At 34.9% G+C, this 23,399-nt stretch overlaps 2 protein-coding genes across 2 annotated transcripts; both read left to right on the plus strand.

The window, feature by feature from the left end:
- Positions 1–8,654: 8,654 nt before the first annotated feature.
- LOC143562440 (uncharacterized) lies at positions 8,655–12,463 on the plus strand. The gene is made up of 3 exons (XM_077050234.1): positions 8,655–10,105; positions 10,190–11,743; positions 11,827–12,463. The coding sequence occupies exons 1-3, from the start codon at positions 8,845–8,847 to the stop codon at positions 12,300–12,302; spliced, it is 3,291 nt and encodes a 1,096-aa protein (XP_076906349.1). The 5' UTR covers positions 8,655–8,844; the 3' UTR covers positions 12,303–12,463.
- A 4,508-nt stretch (positions 12,464–16,971) lies between these two features.
- LOC143562424 (arginine-specific demethylase JMJ20-like) lies at positions 16,972–21,671 on the plus strand. The gene is made up of 9 exons (XM_077050227.1): positions 16,972–17,288; positions 18,744–18,881; positions 18,979–19,141; positions 19,213–19,330; positions 19,890–19,959; positions 20,050–20,130; positions 20,213–20,269; positions 20,353–20,464; positions 21,172–21,671. Exons 1-9 carry the CDS (start codon positions 17,064–17,066, stop codon positions 21,609–21,611), a joined length of 1,404 nt encoding a protein of 467 aa, XP_076906342.1. The 5' UTR covers positions 16,972–17,063; the 3' UTR covers positions 21,612–21,671.
- Positions 21,672–23,399: the final 1,728 nt, after the last annotated feature.

Here is a 23,399-nt window from a genome sequence, read left to right on the forward strand (position 1 = left end):
TTTGGAAGCAAGTGGCTCTAGATAATCGAGCGATAAATTCGTTTTGCGTGTAAACCCTCTACCGTTATTTTGTACACTTCGTCAATTGCATGACCTGCGAGCTGCGACATAGAGATGGTAGATATAGTTTCATAGTTTGCCTAAAATAGACAACACAAAAGACAACACATTAATTTTGTTTCATTTATATAATCCAAATTAGTTTTTAAAAGAGTTATTGTTGAAACCCATGTATGCTTTTTTGTGCAATTCTACTACAATAATCAACAATTTGTATAAAAGTATGTAAAAGTTAGTAACTTCTTGAAAACAGTTGGAATATTATACTAAGAAATAGAAGTGATACTTAAAAACTTAATAAAAGTTCGGTCAATCTATTCATAGTTTGACTTGACTAGATATTTCATAATTGGAGATTTATAAAGGCCTTGGTTTTCAAATAGTTCAATCTTTCACTTTAATTAACTTATGTTTATAATATGAGTCAATAATATCAGAAAAGAAAAGTAACTTGTTTTTGCAAATCCATGCATGCATGCAATAATTAGTAGTACGTTTATTCATAAAAATAACGAATAAAGTCACATTATATTCTATCTTTATTCTTAAGTTGATCCTTTTATAAATCCTTATTTTGACCTAAAAATGAGAGATTACATGAGGCTCGGAGGGTATGCGAGTCGCACCATCGGTCGGGGCACATAAGTTTCGGGAGCACAAACTTTTTATACATATTACATATATATGTTTTTTGGTGTTATAAATAAGGTTATTTGCAATGGTTTATGAGATAATTACATGCTCGGAATGGTTTCTGCTTATAATAAATCGGTCGATAAAAGTTTTACATGTACGTTAGCGAATAAAAAATTTTCGTTAAGGCCTACGAGCCTTTTTATTTTAGCTCGGTCGAGGTATTTAAATTCTCGGAGACGTATGTAATTTATATACGCTTACGTGCATGCAATAACGCTTTTAGAACGTCTAATTTCTTTTAAATCTTGTCGTATGCGAGACTTGAATACATATTGATCAGTTTTATTCAGTTTGTTTAACTTTTGGAAATAAGTTCAACAGGGCCATACCCGAGAATTTAAATACCCCGGCAGAGCCAAAATAAAATGGCCCATGGGCCTTAACGAAAATGTTTTATTCGCTAATATACATGGATAAACTTTTATCTACCGATTTATTATAAGTAGAAATCATTCTGATCATGTAATTATCTCATAAACTATTGTAAATAACCGTATTTTTAACACCAAAAAACATATATATATATATATATATATATATATATATATAATATGTATACAAATGTTTGTGCACACGAAACTTATGTGCTCCGGCCGATGTTGCGTCTGGCACACCCTCTGAGCTTCCCCTGAAGTTCAAATTGAAGGTAACTCTTCGAGGTGATAGATGGCTAGAGTTATATGCAAGTTGTGCTTCCAACTTCATTTTGGACATTGGGATCAAAATTATCTTAATTGTATTGTTAATTTAGTGCGAATTGACGTTGCCTCAACTCAAACTAGTTAGTGGTCGATAAGAAGTAAGCATACTCTCGATCGTTGTTGTAAATGATTATTGTTAACTAAAAGACACAGAATAGAAAGATGATAAAGAGAATAATGATTGTTGTAATCAAACCTCTTATGATTATTGGCTTTGGTTGTTATAACTTTAGGTTTAATGGATTTAAATCTTATTTAAAAGGGAATGTATCTGTTTAGGAGTAATGAACAAATGATGAATGAATTGAAGTTGTGCATCAGCAAACAATCGACTTTTGCAATTTTGTTGTGTTTTTAAGTCTTGTTCAAATGTTAGTGTCATTGTTTGTTAAAATTATATTTTGTAACTCGTTTAGTAGCAGAGCGAACTTTCAATTAAACAAAAAACAGTACAAGAAACATGAATTAGCTAGGTGCTTTTGTAATTGATTATATATAACTTCTATGCGTACATGTGCAATGTATTTACTGATAACATGTGCAATGTATTTACTGTTTATCGTTATTAGTTTCGGCATATTTGTCTATAGCATATTTGAAGCGTATAAAAAGTTAATAGTGTATATTTCATATCTTGTAACTACTATTGAAAATATTTCAATTGTATTTATAAAAAAAGTACATTTTTGTATATTTCATATTTTTTTACCTATAAAAAAACTGATTAGATTAAATCAACATTCCCAGTAAGATGATATAATGTTAAAACCATAACTTTAATAAATTTATAACGACTAACACATACCATTTAATTCCACTAAGTCTACGTATTTTTCAATCATTACACTTGAATTATTAACCATATAGGAATAAAAAGTTAATTGACTTATTAAAATTTTTTTTAGACGGCCAATTTTTATTAGAAACCAAAAAGAGAACTTGCATGACTAGCAAGGTACTAACCAAGAACAAACACACCAAAGTACATATACGCCCAATTACAATGACACTTGATTACGGTATATACTCAAAAGCAAAACAAGCACCAAGTTTACCATTCATCCCCTTCTACCCCACCCCCACCCCCTATTTTACCCAATGAAGACTATATCTTCTGATAAATATAGTTAAAGATAACATCAAGCGCATTTATGATAATTATAATAATTTTGTAGTGGAAAATCATGCATCTATTATTGATATTTACTAAGATTCTCTAAATCGATCATAATTATAAATTGATGATTAAAACTTTGAAAAATTTTGCACGAAAAGAAATGGATGGAACAACCCTAGAATTCCATGCACACCTCGTCAAACCATCATGGTGTTTGCCTACTTCTAGTGTTAACTTTATGTAGCAGATTAGACTAATTTTAATTTATTATATCATTATTTTTTGGCTTAATAGTAATAATTGTTGTATTTTATCATAACTGCATATCCAAACAAGATGTAATAGTTCTGTCTTAAACATGGACGACAATTTCATCCTAATATAGAGTAAATTACATAAACCGTCGCTATAATAAAGATTAGGGTTTGCAATTCAAAACGGGGTAGCAGCACAACTTGTTATAAGTCTACTGGTAATCACCGTTAAAATACGGGAGAACTTCATATAGTAGGGTTCATGTTATTCTTAGCATGCTAATGTTTTGTTTAATTATATTTAGCTTAAAACTACTTGAAACCTTTTTCGCACAACCTAAGTAACAACAAATTGTTAAGTCCTCTTATCAATGTTTGTTTCTTGCCCTATATATACAACATTCCTTTAGTTGCAATAAGCCAAGCTTTTGTGTTTGCTATTAATTCTTTGGTGTAATCTTGTTTTTATAATATTTTCCTTAATCCAATCCATATATCATTTTGATTTCACATAAAGGATAACACAAAGAGAGAGGAAAAATCATTATTCTCACGTACATACATGAGATGTATGCTTAATTAGTGGTTGTTTGAAACCCACCACTTGAGCAATTAAGAGTATTACCGATTCAGAGGCTTCATTCAGCATGTTTATAATTCTTACCGATTCGGAAACTCCATGACTGACTTAGAGGTTTCCTTTTAGTGAACCAAACACACTTTGGTGTTGACTAGTTCAGAGGTAGCTTCTTAATCGAATTATTAAAAGGCTACCAAACAGTCCTTAAACTGATGAACGAGAAAGCATCACCGTGCTTGCCAGCGAATAACTAGCTAGGTTTAATATGTAAATATACGTTAAATGTCTTTGGCATTTCCTACACAATTTCTGGACTATAATATTCGATATCTTTTGACAAAGTCTTACCAAATCTAAAATTTATTAGCAATAAACATAGAAGGAATTCTCCAAATCTCCAAAGGACCAGGCTACACACATGATATTATATTATATATGTATGATCATGTGACACCCTCTAATCCTATCTCGTGCTAAGATTCCCAAAAACGGACACACTTGTAACCTAATTTAAGTAAAATAACACCCATACTCCATAACATCATGTATAATACCAAAATATATACAAATCATATTCTCCACACACCCTCTTGTCACGCGACATCACGTGATCTCCTTCCTTACCTTTTTCCTATATTTTATAATCAATTATTTAATTAATAATATGAAAACAATTTTGAAAAGTAAAAAAAATAACGAATCTTGAGCTAGTTTAAACAGTCCAATAAAAGTATAGATCTTGATCTAGAAGTGATTGTTGATGTGAAAAATTACAACGCTTTTTTTTAACCAAGTTTTAATATTATTATATGTTTATACAAAAAAAAAATTGTTTCTAATTGAATATCAATCCAATTATCAAATTTGATGTGTGATATTTCCCGGAATTGAATGTAAAAGTATTACAATTTTATTCTTTTATCATTAAAAATTTAGTTTTTATGTAATAATAATTAGGGATGAGATCTGTACCGATATTATAATACTTAAATATACCTATACCGCAAGCGAATTATAGTTGGTTCCAATACCGTTAAATGGTGTCCGAAACAACAACATTGAAAATAAATCCCGGCAATAGCGCCAATTATATTTGGTCGGTTTTGGTTCAGTACGCTACCACACCGTACTCATACAATGTATTGTTAGATGCATTTGAGTATGTGACATAAAACTGTACTATCTATTTACATGTAGCTTTGTAGGACACTTTATAGATATACAAACATCACATGAGCATTTACAAAATTAGTATGCAAATTCCTAATTATAATTTAAATTACAGAAAACTATTATGAATATAGAATTTAAAGAAAATCATAAGTGTTTCATAGCTTATACTTTCAAACATAAATTTAACGATTCAACTTTCATGACTTTTATTTTGCTTATTTTTTATTTCTATAGAAGTGTGAATAAAACTTATATGAAATTACAGTGAGATGTAAACATAGTTATGATTTTGTTGAACGGGGCTGACATTGTAAGTAGCTTTTGTCTGATTACATGAACTTTCAAGTGGATTAGCAGATCTGGTCGCATAAAAAACATATAAAAGTGTGTTTGGTTTTTAACTGCCTCTAGATGTAGATGTAGATGTAGATCGAGATCCAATGTGGCAGGGTTTGCAATTTCTGCTAATTTAGCTACATTTGTTTAGTAGGTAAGGTTTAAATTAATTAATTAACTATGTTTATATTCCATATTTTAAGTTTTACATATGTTATTAACTTATTATAGTTTTAAACTTATTAAATATTACATATGATGGTTGGAAGACTTGATATTTGTTTAAATTATCTAAAAGACGAGTCACGTGAACTAATTAAACGAAATATGTCATGTATCATGGTATTTTTTATTTTCCCAAACTTTTCATAAGAAATAGAGGCTAATAAATAATATTTCAAAACTACATAAATGCATACATGGAAACATAGGGGAGTGTCGTTAACTCGTTTGAAACATTTTGATCTACATTCACCCACAACTATATAACATTATAACACCAACCCCTACTTGATAAAATTTTAAAGATTAGAGTTTGAGTTTGACTCGATTATTTAAGTTTATCTTGTTGTTTGAAGTCATTATATTTAATTATTGAGTTTATCTGGCTATGTGTAGTGGAGATGTTACAAAATGAGAGGATTTTTGTTTTACGAGTGTAATGGTGTTGTAATCCAATATATACACAAGATACGTTTATGATCAAATCTTTACAACTTAGATAAAGATTTACTTCACAAATTACAATGAAATGAGATAGATGACTAAGCTACCTGTAAATTTAAAGTACGTTAGTGAACTATGGTAGTACAACCGTATCATTGAACTTTTAGTAACCAAAGAATTTGTGAGTCAAAACACAAGTCTCAACTTTTATGTATATATTCTTAGTTTATATTTATCCTAATATAGTCTGTAATTACAGTTTTAATATAAGAAATATGAGTTAACATGTTTTAACGGTTGTTGTTTTTTTAGTATACATAGTTACATACTCTAGGTTATGAAATGAACGTGTCTCTACACTCATGTGTTTATATATGTTATTTTTTTGATACATTTGTTTGGTTAACTCAATAAAATTGTAATATAATAATATGGAATATAGGTTGAATAGAAAAAACAAAAAAACATAATGTGATTTTAAACGTGAATGAGTAAGTGGTTTGAATATGTCGTATACAATGAATTTATCATACATAAGGTCGATTCTTTCTTAGTGGATGATGGGTCTTGGCTATGCTTCTATCTATGTATTAAAATAAGTCACATTATTGATATATGATATAAAGAAATTTTTAAAAAACTAATACATTAAAATGCATTTAAAATGTTTTCACATGTTAATCACCATACAAAATTATATCCTCCTAAAATTTTAAAAAAGTTTAGTAGTGATTGATAAAATTTGTGGGCGTTTCTATGAAGAAACAATTATGATATTAGAACTATTGCCTTATAAAATAGGGTTTTTACTTATTACATCCCCTAAATTTAAGTTACATATGAAACTTGAGTAAATTTAGCCATTAGCTAGTTAAGTATTTTAAGCGAGCAGAAAAAATATTGATGATCACATGCATCCTTAACGGTATAGAATTTAGGGTACTCGGGGCACCTTCGAGCACCACATTCAGTTTTATTTGGGTTCTCGGCAACATCACCCTAACAATTCAGTTTGGTGATTTGGTTTCGGAACACTACCCTTATCAATTTAGGTTAGTTTGAGTAGTTTTGAGTTATCTCTCAAGAATAAATTGATATAACTCACCAAAGCGTAAATAACAAATTTGGATTGAATAACTCTTAGCCTTATAACTAGAAAAATATAAACTAAAACCGATTACAAACTCATAACCATTTGATTTAATTAATTAACCCAATTGCATAACTCGAAACCGGCCTAACATGAACTGCCCTATTACTTGAGATCCCCCACCCCCCTGTTAATGACTCGAGGACAAGAAATAAGTCCAACAGTCTCCCGTGATTGGCCGTATAATTTGGTTTTATTCGGTATTTTTGGGTTGTGCCCCGGGTAGCTTTTGAACTGCTCATTTGACCAAGATATGTAGACGTGTCCGATTCTTTTTGCCAAATTTAGCAAAAAGGGTAACCTCCATTTCTTAGTGCCGAATCTAACAATAAAGATAAACTCCACCCTTTTGTATCTCTCGCAATTGAATCATGACAATACACCCGAAACCAACTATCGATCACCTTTCCGAAAGACACTTTCTTTATTTCTCAATCACAAAATGTTCAAACGTTACGTTTGATTCAACACGTGTTATTATTTCATCAAATGTTTTAAGGTATCACTAACATTTTCATCCTTGATTTACCAAAAGTGTAGCTAGATTTTGGCCCCAAGAATCAAAGGTTCAAGATGTATCTATTTTCAAAAAAGTTAAAAGAAGATTGTACGTGCTTAAAGGGTATGAAAACATAAAAAGGCCTCACATGTGATGCTCTTAAAAGTCATGTCCTATAAAACACCCATTCACTGTTTAATTGTATACTCACTCAGATCTCTCTGAACCTCCTTTTTTAAAAACAAGTGTGTAGGCCCTTTGCTTTTCATGCATTTGGAACTTGTACTATACAATCAGTCAATGCTTGAATAGCCTTATTTGTATGCTTTTATAATTATCCTCACCTACATCAACATCATAAAAATAGCAAAATTCTTTTACATTATTTATTTCACACCAGTTTATTCTTTGTAAGTTGTAAACCGTGTTATAGATCTTTATTGTATTATCAATTTCTTATACATTTGAGGGTACGAAATTGTCTTTCTACATTAAATTTCAAGAGTTTAAGGAGTGGAATTCCTTTTTATGAATTTGACTACCTAATTCTCGGGTCCCAAGTTCGATTCACGGCTCATGTGCACGCTCTGATATATGGACATGACTACTATAAGTGGGATTCGAACTCGGGTATTTTCATTTGTATGCAGATTGTAAGCCTTTTGGAATCCGTCCAAAAAAAGTATAAACAATTATTATATTGATGTAAACCGTCCTCATATTTAACTAAATTTTAACCGTTTTATTTTCTACGATTTCATGTTAATTTTTTTTTGTTATAAATTTTCATTAAACCTATGTAATACTTACAAGTGTCCGTGTTCGTGTGTTATATTCCATTCTGATTGGCTCAAACACCCTCTAGTATTTTTATTACTCTTAGTGAAGGGGTTATAAAATAAGGCGTTTTGTGTGATGTGATGCGGAGTCAACAAAGTGTGAGTTTTATTTTAGAGGTGCAGTGATGTTGTAGCTCAATATACATATATGTATATATACCGCGCACGCACACACACAACAATAAAATAATAATATTTTACAAACCCTCGCAGGCGACAAATAACACTCCCCCCCACCCCTATTGCCCCTATTATCTCGGGAAGGGGGGGGGGGGGTTGTTCCTCTCCAAAATAGCCCATGTCACCCTTTTTAATCGACCCACTACGAATAGCCTTACGGTATTTTTGATATAAAAAACATATACTTACATGAGGTGCTTGCTTATGTATAAACACACATAAAAAAACAACTATATAAACAAATCATATATGTAACATAAAACACACTTAATTAGTAAGGTAAGGCAACCCCCATCAAACATGATGGTCTAGCTGTCTTTTGATCCGTAGATTCTGGGTCTCCATCTCTCACTATACCCTCCTTTTCATCACATATATATATAATAATAATAATAATAATAATAATAATAATAATAATAATAACATTAAAAAACCACCCCACTAACACAAACACAACACACAAACTCCAACTCCACACACACAAATGATTTGGTTTCTTTTGTTTTTCTCCCATATTGTTTGTTGTTCCTCCCTAGGCTCATGCTCATCCTCTTCCTTCTCATTGAAATCCACAACTTATTAACATTCTTGTAATGTCAACTTTTCAACTTAAGTTCTCTTTTCTTCTACTCTTCTTTCTTGTAATTATTATTCCTTCATATTTCTCACTTAACCCACAAGGTGAAGCTCTTATATCATGGAAACAAACCTTAAAAGGACCAAATCTAGATGTCCTAAACACATGGGACTCAACTAATGAAACCCCTTGTGCATGGTTTGGTGTCACTTGTGATGACAACAAGAATGTTATAGAGTTGAGTTTAACTTATGTTGACTTACTTGGAACCTTGCCTTCTGAGTTCACCGCTCTGCGGACACTCAGAAGGCTTGTGTTATCAGGAACGAACCTTACAGGTTCGATCCCAAAAACAGTGAGGTCCTTACAGGACCTGACTTATTTGGATTTAAGTGACAACGGGCTCACAGGGGAGATCCCTGTAGAGCTATGTGAGCTTGAAAAGCTCGCAGAGCTCTATATTAACACGAACAGGCTCGAAGGTTCCATTCCTTTGGAAATTGGAAACCTTAAGAGCCTGGTCGTGTTAACATGCTACGATAACCAGCTCGGAGGAAACATTCCGAGCTCTATTGGAGAGTTGAAATCCTTACAAGTTATCCGAGCGGGCGGAAACAAAAACATCGAAGGCACATTACCGAACGAAATCGGAAACTGCACGAGTTTAGTCATGCTAGGAATCGCCGAAACGAGCTTATCGGGATCCATTCCTTCGACGATTGGCAATCTAAAAAAGCTTCAAACGCTTGCGATTTACACGTCGTTGCTTTCGGGTCAAATTCCCGTAGAGATTGGTGAATGCACTGCCTTGGAGAACATTTATTTATACGAAAACTCGCTTTCGGGTTCGGTCCCGAGTACTTTAGGGAACTTAAAGAATTTAAAAAATCTTTTACTGTGGCAGAACAGTTTAGTAGGCGTTATCCCGCCTGAGCTTGGGAACTGTGTACAACTAGAATTGATTGACATTTCAATGAATTCGTTAACCGGAGTCATTCCGGTTACTTTTGGTAACTTGACCTCGTTGCAAGAGCTTCAATTAAGTGTGAATCAGATCTCGGGTTCGATACCGAGTCAGATTGGGAACTGCAGAAGTCTGACTCATATCGAACTCGATAATAATCAGATCACCGGTACCATTCCATCCGAGTTCGGAAACTTTGACAACCTTACTTTGTTGTTCTTGTGGCAGAATCGCTTAGAAGGCGCGATTCCTAGTTCGTTATCATCTTGTAAAAATCTTGAAGCGATTGATTTATCGCAGAATTCGCTAACAGGTTAGTAAAACCCGGACAGTGTTATATACTTATATTTACATAATGTTGTTTTTAACATTTTACTAATTACATTGTGTCTAATAGGTCCGATCCCGAAGGGTCTTTTCGATTTGAAGAATCTAAACAAGTTGTTACTATTGGGAAACGAGTTGTCGGGTCAAATACCGCCCGAGATTGGGAACTGTTCGGCGTTGATCAGGTTTCGTGCGAACGATAACCGTTTAACCGGATCGATTCCACCCGAGATTGGAAAGTTAAATAATTTAAATTTCCTTGATCTCGGGTCGAATAGATTGACCGGGATCATACCGCCAGAGATATCCGGATGCCAGAATTTGACATTTCTAGACTTGCATTCTAACTCGCTCGCCGGAAGCTTACCCGAGAGTTTAAATAAGATCGTGTCGCTACAACTAGTTGACGTGTCGGATAATCAAATCGAAGGCGGGTTGAGTCGTACTCTCGGGGCACTTGTTTCATTAAATAAGCTCGTGCTGAGCAAGAACCGATTTTCTGGGAATATTCCTCAGGAAATCGGTTCTTGCGTGAACCTACAGTTGCTGGATTTAAGCAGCAACGGGTTCTGTGGCGAGATACCCGCGAATCTAGGAAAGATTCCAGCACTAGAGATTGCTCTAAATCTCAGCTGCAACAAACTTTCGGGTAAAATACCCGCAGAGTTTGCTGCATTGGATAAACTTGGAGTACTAGATTTATCTTACAATTCGCTTTCAGGCGATTTGCAAAATCTAGTGGACCTTGAAAATCTTGTGACGCTTAACGTGTCACACAACAATTTTAAAGGTAACGTGCCGAGCACGCCATTTTTTGCTAAGCTACCGCTTAATATGTTATCGGCCAATCCTTCACTGTGTTTGGCCGGTAACAGATGCTCCGCTGAGAACGAGGGTTCTCGGCGGAGCAAGGGTGCGCGGGTGGCGATGGTGGTGTTGATTGGGGTCGCGTGTGTTCTTTTGTTGTCAGCGGTTTACATTATACTAGCTGGCAAAATGCGGGCCCGAGACCGGGGTATTGATGACGCTGACGTGGAAATGGGACCGCCTTGGGAGATCACTTTATACCAAAAACTTGACTTGTCAATTGCTGACATGGCGAAATACCTAACACCTGATAATGTGGTGGGCCAGGGTCGGTCAGGGGTTGTGTACCGGGCGAATATTCCATCCGGGTTCCCCATCGCGGTGAAAAGATTCCAACAATCCGAAAAATATTCCGCCGCCGCGTTCTTGTCGGAAATCGCGACTCTGGCGCGTATCCGACATCGGAATGTTGTCCGGTTATTGGGTTGGGCTGCTAATGGGAAAAACAAACTGTTGCTTTATGACTTTATGCCTAATGGTACATTAGGCACATTGTTACATGACACTAACATCGAGGTGGTCGAGTGGGAAACGCGGTTCAAGATCGCTTTAGGTGTGGCGGAAGGGTTAGCGTATTTGCACCACGACTGCGTGCCACCGATACTTCACCGTGACGTGAAGGTGGAAAACATATTATTAGGTGATCGAAATGACGCTTGTCTTGCGGATTTCGGGCTTGCAAGATTGGTGGAGGACGATAACGCCTCGTTTTCGGTGAAGCCTCAATTCGCAGGCTCATATGGTTACATGGCTCCAGGTAAAGTAAATGATACTCAGTTTTCTAGTAGTGTTAATTTTTGTCATTTAATTAATTGTGTAAATAATTATTTGTGTTTGCAGAATATGCCAGTATGTTGAAAATTACTGAAAAGAGTGATGTTTTTAGCTACGGAGTAGTGTTATTGGAAATAATAACCGGGAAAAAGCCGGTAGACGAATCGTTTTCCGAGGGGCAACACGTTATCCAATGGGTACGCGATCATCTCAAAAGCAAAAAGGACCCGGTTCACATTATAGACCAAAAGTTACATGGCAATCCGGACTCACAAATACAAGAAATGTTACAAGCTCTAGGCATAGCCCTATTATGCACTAGTAACCGGCCCGAAGACCGGCCCACGATGAAAGACGTGGTGGCGTTACTAAGAGAGATTAGACACGAGTCCACAACAAACAACGAAGCCCATAAAGAGACCAACGGGAACAATACACGAAAAGGTTCAAACACTTCGGGTCTGTATTCGTCGTCTTCGGTGACCCCGGCTCAGTTGCTAGTTCAAGGTTCATCAAACTGCTCACTTGCTTACTCATCCTAATGCTTAATCCGGAATAATAAATTTATAGGTTTAGTTCATATATTAGGATTGTAAAAATGAGCCTGGCTACTTTTTATTATTTATTTTTGTTTTTGTAATTTTTAGATATTAAATATAGATAACAAGATTTTAATTTTTAATCATTATATAGTGGATATTAATATTAATCTATTATTGTGGGTTGATGGTAACTTGAGAGGGAGAGATGTCTCTTATAATTGAGTCATATATCTCTATCAAACTTTTGTTAACATTTTTTTATTGGTTTATAATCTATGATAAGTTTGCCGACATTAGATGTAGAGTTTAATTTATACACATGTGTGAGGCTGTTTCATAACATAAAGTACTCATACTTGGATCAGATGATTCAACTAAAAACAGCATAAGTTAAGCTATCTGGAGTTAAGTGGGCACGCGGCCGTATGTGGTTTGTTTTGACTGTCGAACCTGAATTCCATCATCTAGAGGCCAGAGCACTGGTTTCAGGCTCAATGGTTTTTCACTAAATTTACGAGTTTTTAATTTTGTGTTAAAATGTTTGATTTTTTTTATTTTAGTAATTCCCGCGTTTATTTAAGAAGGCAATTTCATAAATACGGAGTCAGATCCAATTTTTGTAACGTATTTATATTTTCTCAATTTTTGTTAAAATTGCAATCTTTTTTGTTGCTTCTTTTGTTCTTGGTATCAGTTTATTTTTAGAAAACTATATATAAATTAAAATACCAAAAATGTCACAAATCATGTATACGCACGTTGGCAAAAAACAAGAGAGGATTCGGTGTTTTTTAACCCTCTTGGCAACCAAAGTTTTATACTAAAAAAGGTATTTCGTCGGTACTTTCTTAGGCCATATGTAGTGGCCGATTTTGAGGGGCGAATTTGGGCGATTTTTGAAGGGAACAACCCCCCCCCCCCGGCCCGATAAATGGGGCGCTAGGGGGGGGGGGTATTATTTGTCGCCGGTTTGTGTTTTGTTTTTATTATTATTATATTGTATGTGCGTGAGAGAGATATATATGTATATATATATAGGACTACAACACCATTACACCCCTAAAACAAAATCCCACTCTTTGCTGATTGGACGTCACATGGCACAAAACGTCTCATTTTGTAGCCATTCACTACACATAGCCTTATGGCTTAAACTCCTTAAACTATCACAGGTAAAGTCATTGAAACGAACGTAAAAAAAAATATTATACGACGAAGTTTAAACCGAAGATTTAACCCCACCAACTATTAGATGGAATGTTAGGGAGTGAAAGGGAGAGCAATGATGATTAAATTCAAGGCTATCCAATCAACTAGTGATTGAAAACAAGTAAGACCCCATTAGGGTTGGATGTAGGATCATGTCACACTCAAAAGAGTATGTTTGTAATGAGTTGTGTGGTTTGTTTGTTTGTTTGCTTGGCTCTTTTCACAAAATGCTTTTGGGCATGTGGCCCTCTATATGATGTTAATTGACATCCATATTTTGTCCATAAGTGGCAAGAAGCCTTCCTCACCTTCATGCATCTAATTCATCATAGGACCCCATGCCATGTGAATTTGATATGGGTTGTAGATGATATGCACTAGTCATATAATAAAATCCATAAAAACAAAACTTGATTATCCTTTTTAATGATTTTATTGTTAGCTACAAAATCAACATGTACTGTACTACTGTATAAACTGATACGTTAGAATCAATCGCGATTTTCTTAGGTTTGCTAAAGAAAATGTTGCTTTCTCTTTTCTGTTGTGTCTAATGAATTAATTAGATGTGCCAAATAATATATGTAAGTAGCACAGTGTAAATAGTAACGCGAATTAACTAGACGGAAATATTTTCTGTTACGTTTTTGTTCGGTCCCTAGTCCCTACCACAATCGGTCTATGTCTTAATATTTAACTCGCTCTCTTGTTTGTGACGTCATCCGGATTCGTAAATTGAAAGTCTTCAAAAAAATACCTGTATTTCTAATGTATAAATACATATCCAAACTCCAACCTCCTAGACTGAACAAGTGAAATTAGGCTTGGTTATTGAGTATTTAAAAGTTGGGCTGAAAGAAAACATAGTACAGTAGCTTTATTGGGCTCACCGGTATTCTGGCACTGTGCGGCCCAAATATTTTTACAACTTAGACCATTGGGCCATAGGGTTGGAACTTGGATGAAGGGAAAAGTGAAGAACTTGAGTCTTGAAGGCTGAAAGAACAAAAAAAAAGAATAAAGTGTCATTTTCGTTCTTGTGGTTTGTCAAATAATGCGAATTTAGTCTAAAAAATTTATTTTTTGCATATGGACTCTCTAAGTTTCCCAGTTCTTGCCAATTACGTCCAAATCACTAACCCCGTTAAATTTAATCGTTAAGTCAGGGGTAGAAATGTCTTGTCACCCTGTCTTTATTATAATATTTATTTTAGTGAACTGCGGTTTTCGTCCTTATGGTTTGTCCAAATCTGCGGTTTTAGTTTAATAGTTTTAAGTTTGCAATTTTCATACTTGTAGTTTCATGTGATCACTTGCAATTAAACCCGAGTTTATTAACCTCGTTAATTTTGGTCGTTGGACCATTCGCGTACCCCTCACGTGGTGACCAGTTTTGTCGTTTCTCTAACTAAATAAACTTCAGTCTTAATTCGCAAGACCCCTCACGTGAGGGGCTAGGTTGTATTTGGGGGAAAATGAAAAAAAAAACAAGAAACAAAACTGCCCCTCACGTGAAGGGCACACTAATGGGTTTAACGACCAAAATTAATGATATTAGGAAATTCGGGTTTAATTGCAAGTGAAAGGAAACCATATGGAAGAAAATTGCAAATTTGAAACTACTGGACTAAAACCGCAGATTTTGACAAGCTAGAGGGACGAAAACCGCAGTTCACTAAAATAAGTATTATAATAAAGAAAGGGTGAAAAGACATGTCTACCATTAACTTAACGATTAAATTTAACGGGGTTAGTGATTTGGATGTAATTGGCAAGAACTGGGAAACGTGGAGGGTCCATATGCAAAAAAATAAACTTTTTGGACTAAATTCGTATTATTTACCAAACCACAAGGACGAAAATGGCACTTTACTCACAAAAAAATGAGAATTATAAATTCAATCAACTTTCACGAATATTATAATCAGAAATATCTCATAGAATAGTGACCAGCTTTTAAAAGTGTTCCGATTAGGTCACTCATGCATGTTTTTCTTAAATTGTGTCACAAAATCTAAAAATCGAGTCTCACCGATTTTTTTGTGCGTCAAGAAATAAATGGAGAATAAGATGTGGGGGGTCGAAATTTGCAGTATATGTAGTTGTATTTAAAAATTAAAAAAAACGTTAATTATATTAAAATTCGAAAATAAAAAATAAAATCCACGTCGCTACTCTACCATCAAAAAATAGATAAAAGTATTTTTATGTGAAACAAAAAAGAAAAACGCTAAAAAAAGTATATGCTGGAAAAATAGCCAAGCAGAAGTAACAAAAATTAAAACAAATTATAAACGAGTTGGTCTTGAGATTGAAAATAATGAACGAGTCAAGCAGATCCAAGCTTCAAACTTTAAATGAAGCTTGAAACGAAATAAGCTTCAATTCTCTTAAGCTAAACGAGACGACCTTTAATCCCTACTTTCATAAAGAAATCCTATTGGTGTCTTTTTTTTCAGTAAAATAAGAGCTTGTACGAATAATTAGGGGTGTGCATGGTTCAGTCACATTGAAACCAAAGTCATCAGATCTATTTTATTACCCAATTGGCTTTCAGTTAATTGTTTCGGCTTATTTGGTTAGTTTATTGGTTTTTGGTTTGGTTAATGTGAGTTTATAACCAAAATCACTTTTGCTTAGAAATACATGGAATGGAGGTGGTATAAATACATGAAGAAGTGAAGAAATTACATGAAAATAAGGTATAAAAATTGAAAATATAAATGGTTTAATTCGATTAGTTTCAATTAACCAAGGATACCGAAAAAAAACCTATAATCAATTTTCGGTTAATTTCGATTTGGTTTCTTTAGGGTTCAGCCTAGTTCAGTTATTACTCACCTCTAGGGATGGCAATGGGCTAGGTTCGGTCCAGGTATTGGTAATCTCATGCCCATACCCGTTTGTAAAATTGTGTCTCATACCCGGCCCATTACCCGTCGGGTATTGGGTATACCCGTTAGGATTTTCAAGTACATTTTTTTATCATTAAAATTCTTATATACCTTTTATTCATACAAAAATTATTACAAACTAAAATATAATACACTTCACATATATAAGAGCTATGAGAAATAATAATATCAATACAACTTTTATATACTTTTTTATATATGTACATCATAAAATACAAAATAAAAAGAATTTTTCTGGTATACGATTCGGCTATATAGTTCCGGTAAACGAGTATGCGTTTTCGGGTAACCGGGCCGATTATCATCTACTCTCATACCCGGCCCATTCTCGCGAAAATTTTTAAATTCTAAATCCATACCCAACCCATATCAATCGGCTTTCGGGTATACCCGTCTCATTTTTTTTCGGATTTCGGGTATACCCATCGGGCTCGGGCTTTTTTTTGCCATCCCCTACTCACCCCGGCAATTTTAAAAAGTTTGGAGTTTACCTTGGACTAATTCTCCGAAAGAACGAGGGTTTATTTGCCATTTTGGTGTAATATTCTGTAGTTCGAAGCCGCTGGAGATTCTGAAATACGGTTGCAGCGTCTTCTCCGGCGGAAACAAAACAAACTGACCGGAAAATAAAAAAGGTATGGGATTGAATATGAATATAACAGGAGGCGTAGAGAAGGTGAACGGTAATGAAATGAGTTACAGTGATTTTGCAAATAAATACCTGTCGAAGAACGAACCGGTAGTTATAACCGGACTCATGTCCGATTGGAAAGCTTGTAGAGATTGGGTGGTGGTTGATGACGGAATAATAAAACCTAATCTTCACTTCATCGCCTCCAATTTTGGTAGTTCTAAAGTTCAGGTGCCTTAATTATATAAGTTTAAAACCCTAGGTTTAAGAACTTGCATTTGTAAATTAGGTGATATGATTGTTAACAATTTGCTACGGTACGAGACAAGCCCCGTTGAGCTCGACTGCGCCTGTTTTTAGCTTTCTAAGCTACTGCTTGGCTCGTGAGTTGTTTTCTCAAGCTCAGGCTATAAACTTATATGCGTTTTATATTATTTGGGTTTGGATCAAATACAAATAAAAGTAACGTGCTAACTGTGCGAATCAGTTAGTGTAATTATAAATACAACTATACAAGTGGTGTAATTATATAGTGTAGTGTAATTCAAAACAAGGCAAGCTCGAGCCCATTTGAGCTCAGCCTCGGTTCGCTTACACCCCTGTCTATTTAATTTCACACTGCACAGCCAACCTCGAGCCAAGCTTTGGATCGTTTAAGGTTTTTCTCAAAATATATAAAAATAATACGGGGAAAGTTAACGTACAAATAAAATTAACATGCTAACTATGCGAATCTATTATAGTGTAGTGTAATTACACTACGATGTAATTACATAATTACACTACTTGTATTTATAATTACACTATTAGATTCGCACAGTTAGCATGTTAATATTATTTGTACGTTAACTTTCCCCGTATTATTTTTATATATTTTGAGAAAAACCTTAAATGATCCAAAGCTAGGCTCGAGGTTGGTTGTGCAGTGTGAAATTAAATAGACAGGGGTGTAAGCGAGCCGAGGCTGAGCTCAAATGGGCTCGAGCTTGGCTCGTTTTTACTTACGAGAGCTGGAGCTTGTCTCAATATATATTTATTAATTTATATATTTTTTTAATTATTTTTATATGTCTGAGAAAAACCTTAAACGAGTCTCCACTCAGCTTGAGCTCGTGTAGTACCTTAAGCGAGCCAAATCTTGGCTCGAGCTCAGCCGTGCAGTGTGAAATTAATACAAAGAAGTCCAAAAGAGGTAAATCTTAAAGATACACGAGGCTCGGGCTCGTGAGTTGTTTTTTCAAGATCGAGGCTTGGCTCGTTTATTATTTATTAATAAATTTATATGTGTTTCATACCATTTTTAACTACATGAGAAGCACCTTACACGAGTCTAGGCTCGTCTTGAGCTCGTGTAGTACGTTAAAAGAGCCAAAGCTCGGCTTGAGCTCGGCTGTGTAGTGTGAATTTAATACAAAAATGCCCAAAAGAGGTAAAACTCTGAGTTACACAAGGCTCGTTTAGGCTCGATAAGCCTATACAATCATCCCATACAAGGGTTGAGCTCGGGTTCAATAACTAAACGAGCTTTATGTGAGGCCCGGGTTCGGATCACGCTCGAAAAAGCTCAGCTCATTTCGAGCATTTTATCGATCCGAGCTAGAGTAACTTGCAAGCGGCTCGGCTCGTTTGCACTCTTATAATGCTATTTGTAATGCCATATGGACCAATTGGAATATGAATCTGTAGGTTGCTGATTGTGGTAGCAGAGAATTCAGTGATCAGAAGAGGTTAGACATGTCAGTAGCAGAGTTTATTGATCACTGGCTTAAGCCTTCCACAGTGGAACATGACAATCTGTATCTGAAGGATTGGCACTTTGTAAAGGTGCATTTAAGCTGCTTAAATTTGGACTGTTTAAACTTTGAACAGTGAAGTGAAATATTATTTGTTATGTATATTTATCTTATTTGAAAACTTGCAGGAGTACCCGGAGTATACCGCTTATACAACTCCACTATTTTTTCTTGACGATTGGCTAAATTTGTATCTTGACCATTATCATATGCATGAAGACCTTGATACATATCAAAGGAGAGATAACATAAGCTGTTCTGACTATCGCTTTGTGTACATGGGTGCAAAAGGTTAGAACACATTTTCTTGCAAGACCCCTTTTTTGTCTATCGTTTTTTAATTTTTAATATTTTGTATTCAGGAACGTGGACGCCTTTCCATGCTGATGTGTTTAGGTCTTACAGTTGGTCAGCAAATGTATGTGGCAAGAAGCAATGGTACTTTCTATCTCCAGACCAACATCACCTTGCCTTCGACAGGTATATATGGATTTTCAGTGTAGGTATTTTGTTAAAACTAGGGGTGTGCAAGAAACCGAAAAAACCGATCCGAAACCGGAAAACCCAAAAATTGAAACTGAAAAAACCGAACCTAAACAAAAACCGACGGTTTGGTTTTATGTTTTTGTAAAAACCAAACTAACGGTTTGTTTTGGTTTGCATGTAATAAAAACTGGAAAAACCGAACCGAACCGAATTCCTAATTTTTTTTTAATATTTTATATTAAGTAATTTGTAAGAACTTAAAAATATGTAACTCAATTATCTTTGGTCAAATGTATAATAGTCTATTATTTTACAATTAACAAAACAATTTATATTTAAATTAATTATTTTTTCCCAACTTTTTTTTCGGCCTAAAATTTTCAAGCTCAAATGGCAAAAACCGAAACGAAACCAAAAGGAAAACCGAAACCGAACGGTTTAAAAACTCCAAAAACCGAAGTTTTGGTTTTAGCCGAAAACCGCACCACGCACATCCCTAGTTAAAACTTATGCATGTATTCTTTACAAGGTTAAATTTTGTTTGCACATCCAGAAACATGAAAAATTCTGTGTATGATATATTTGAAGAGGTTGATGACACAATATTTCCAAACTTTAAGAAGGTACTTTTCCTTTGTTACTTTGTAGAATATTAAGTAACTAACATTTACCTATTAATTTACCTTTTATATATTTGATTTGTTTGTATGCAGACTGTATGGTTGGAATGCACCCAAGAACGGAATGAAATAATATTTGTTCCTAGCGGATGGTATCATCAAGTTCACAATCTGGTATATAGATTTCATGATGTTTTTGGTTATGTGAGTCATTTTTCTTGTATATATCATATATCTTATATGTGTTTTTTTACAGGAAGACACAATATCTATAAATCACAACTGGTTCAACGCCTATAACCTCTCCTGGGTCGTAAGTAGAGCTAAATAAAGCATAGTAGTAGTAGTTATGTCGAAGTTATCATTAAGCTTTTGATTTATATATATTCACTATAGTGGGATCTTATGTTGAGAGATTACAAGGAAGCTAGAGAGTATATTGAAGACATCAAAGATATTTGTGATGATTTTGAGGGGCTCTGTCAACGGAATCTCGCAGCTAATACAGGTACTCATTTAATATATGCACATGTTCAACTTATTAGGCTATGTGTAGTGGAGGGGCTACAAAATGGGGCGATTAGCGCCATGTGGCGCCCAATTAGCAAATAGTGGGTTTTTGTTTTTGGGGTGTAATGGTGTTGTAGCCCAATTAATATATGCATATATATATATATATATAGGGTTGGTATCATCCTATATAATGATACTCATCCTATATATATATATATATACCACACACAATCAATTATAATAATAATAAAATCAAAAGAGGAAGCAGGCACTAAATAGATGCCCCCCCTCCTTATTGCCCCACAAATCTCCCGGGGGGGGGGGGGGGGGGGGCGGTGTTCTCGAATCTCGCCCACTACGGGTGGCCTTAGGCTATGTGTAGTGGAGGGGCTACAAAATGGGGCGACTTGCGACATGTGGCACCCAGTCAACAAAATGTGTTTTTTGTTTTAGGGGTGTAATGGTGTTGTAGCCTCATATACATATATATCACACACACACACACTATTATAATAATAATAATAATAATAATAATAATAATATATCATAAACAAGAACAGGCGATGAGTTCTCGTGCCCCCCCCCCCCCCCCCTTTTATCGCCCAGATTTGTAGCCCACTACACATGGCCTTAGGGGTACAGTTTCAAGTACAAGTGATCATTACTATATAACAAAGTGTATGTGTATATTTTTCTATGCAGGCATGAATTTCTATGACTTCTTCAACTTCATGGTGCGTTTTTCGTTTGCAAACATCGTCCAACTTTGCCATCTTGCTAAAAGCAGTGCGACTGTCAAATGGCGGTCCTCTCGTACAGCTCAGCATTTAGTCTTCAACCTTGAATCTGTAAAAGATATTGCAATAAAGATGAAACTCACATGCTTGTCTGAAAATCATAACATTTCACTGGATTTTAAAAGTGTTTTGGAGGAGCCTGCATTCTCTGAACTGTGTTTCCAACTGGAAAGAACATATGCTTTCATACACGATAAACATGAACCGGTTAGTGAAACGAAAAAAAATTTAATGGACGATTTACTTGACATAGGTCTTTGTAAATTGTTGAATGCTGTTGTTTGTAATCCTGAAAATCTAGTGATTCTTATAGATGACACCTTGCAGAATCTTGTAATAACATAAAATATAGTGATTTGAATAATTTGCAACTTTAGTTTAAATTAGTTTATGGAAGTTATGTAATATTCTTACAACTGAATCAGCTAAGACTTATGACTTAGACCATGCGTAGTCAAAACTAAGACTTGTGGCGCCCCGTCAGTATTTCAACATTTTGCAAAAAATGAGTGTAGTCAAAACTCTACAGCAATCATTACATAATTATTATTATTAATTTTTTAATAGAGTGAACTACGGTTTTCATCCCTGTGGTTTGTCCAAATCTGCTGATTTAGTCCAATAGTGTCAAATTTGTGATTTTCGTCCATGTGGTTACATTTCACTTGCAATTAAACCCAAATTCATTAACCTCGTTAGGTCTGGTCGTTAGACCCATCAGCGTGTCCATCACGTGAGGGGAATTTTGGTTATTTTTCTCCTCAAATAAACCCACTCGTAATTCGCAAGCCCCCCTCACGTGAAGGGCTGGGGTGTATTTGGGGAAAAAAGGGACATAATTGCCCTCACGTGAAGGGTACGCTGATGGGTTTAACAACCAGACATAACAGGGTTAATGAATTCGGGTTTTATTGTAGGTGAAATGAAACCACAAGGACGTCGCAAATTTGAAACTGCTGGATTAAAACCGCAGATTTAGACAAACTACATGGCCGAAAACCGCAGTTTACTCTTTTTAATATAAATAAAAATATATAAATTAAAAGGGAAAAAAATATGATTGGTTGGAAGATATGAAGGATGCGTTTTGTACACAACTTTCATCCTCAAAATGCCATCCAAAATGCAACGGGGTGCCCTGACATTTTGGACCCGAGGCCAAAACACCACCCCCAATTGGCCGTTACGGATGGTCTTAGTCGCATGTCCGATATATGTGGGCCCGCTGTTAGTTAAGGGCTACATATTATGATAGTGATAGAAGGGTGTTTGGTACACCAATATTAGGTTGCATTGATTTAAGTTCCTTTCAATACAGCAAACAGAAAAAAGTAGAAGTAGATATCCAAACCATTGACTTCAGTTTTAAGCTATGTACAGTACTATATACATAAAACATATAAAAAACAAACCAAACACTTATAACAACTAACCATATAAGTGATATAACCATGTGACAAATTAAAAAGGTTAATTATATACCAAAATACTTAGTTTATTGACATCTTCCACTCCTACCAGGACCTCCATAATAAATATAATCCCCCCAAACAATATTTTTTTCCTGATTTTATATCATAACAATTTGAATAATCAGCCAATAAATGAACATTTGTGAGAGGAAGCAAACTGTTATCCCAATCAACCACCTTCATATTTCTAAAATAAGAAGCTTTCCCAAACCCTTCATCCGCAAAATGACCGCTACCCATTTGCGTTGTAGTGTGATGTCCCCTTGATCTCGAGTTCACTATCTCGCCTCCAAGCTGAACCATACTTGCATGCTTATGTAGATGAGTAAACAAGAAAGACGGCCAGTAGCCTATAAGTTGTCCCAACCCGAGTTCCAGCCACCAGTGTCCATGTTTAGGGTCCTAGAAAATATTAAGTCAAGCATAGGATGTTACCATATTAGCTCAAATTTATTATGCAATTCACCTTCCATATCATAATGCCGATATCGAACTGTTTACCCTTGTAAGATGATCTTGGAGAGATTGTTGCACCTATCACGATCTTGTTGTTTGTTTAAAGAATCCGGAGCATAATAAGTTGTAGCATCCGGTGGTTTGGTATGCATCAGTCTGTCAAAATAATAAATATTGTTTAAGATTATTATCTATGGCAAATAAT

Source organism: Bidens hawaiensis, unplaced genomic scaffold (genome assembly GCF_021521415.1).
Source record: "Bidens hawaiensis isolate Kalapana, Puna unplaced genomic scaffold, B.hawaiensis_p1.1 tig00021017_1, whole genome shotgun sequence".
In the NCBI taxonomy this organism is placed as follows: Eukaryota; Viridiplantae; Streptophyta; class Magnoliopsida; order Asterales; family Asteraceae; genus Bidens; species Bidens hawaiensis.

Excerpts from the sequence above, each read along its gene's own strand:
- LOC143562424 (XM_077050227.1), top strand. The coding sequence starts at position 17,064 with ATGGGATTGAATATGAATATAACAGGAGGCGTAGAGAAGGTGAACGGT. Across the intron at positions 19,331-19,889 it reads CATCACCTTGCCTTCGACAG|AAACATGAAAAATTCTGTGT; the intron begins GTATATATGGAT and ends TTGCACATCCAG. Across the intron at positions 20,465-21,171 it reads GAATCTCGCAGCTAATACAG|GCATGAATTTCTATGACTTC; the intron begins GTACTCATTTAA and ends TTTTCTATGCAG.
- LOC143562440 (XM_077050234.1), top strand. The coding sequence starts at position 8,845 with ATGTCAACTTTTCAACTTAAGTTCTCTTTTCTTCTACTCTTCTTTCTT. Across the intron at positions 10,106-10,189 it reads ATCGCAGAATTCGCTAACAG|GTCCGATCCCGAAGGGTCTT; the intron begins GTTAGTAAAACC and ends TGTGTCTAATAG. Across the intron at positions 11,744-11,826 it reads ATATGGTTACATGGCTCCAG|AATATGCCAGTATGTTGAAA; the intron begins GTAAAGTAAATG and ends TTGTGTTTGCAG.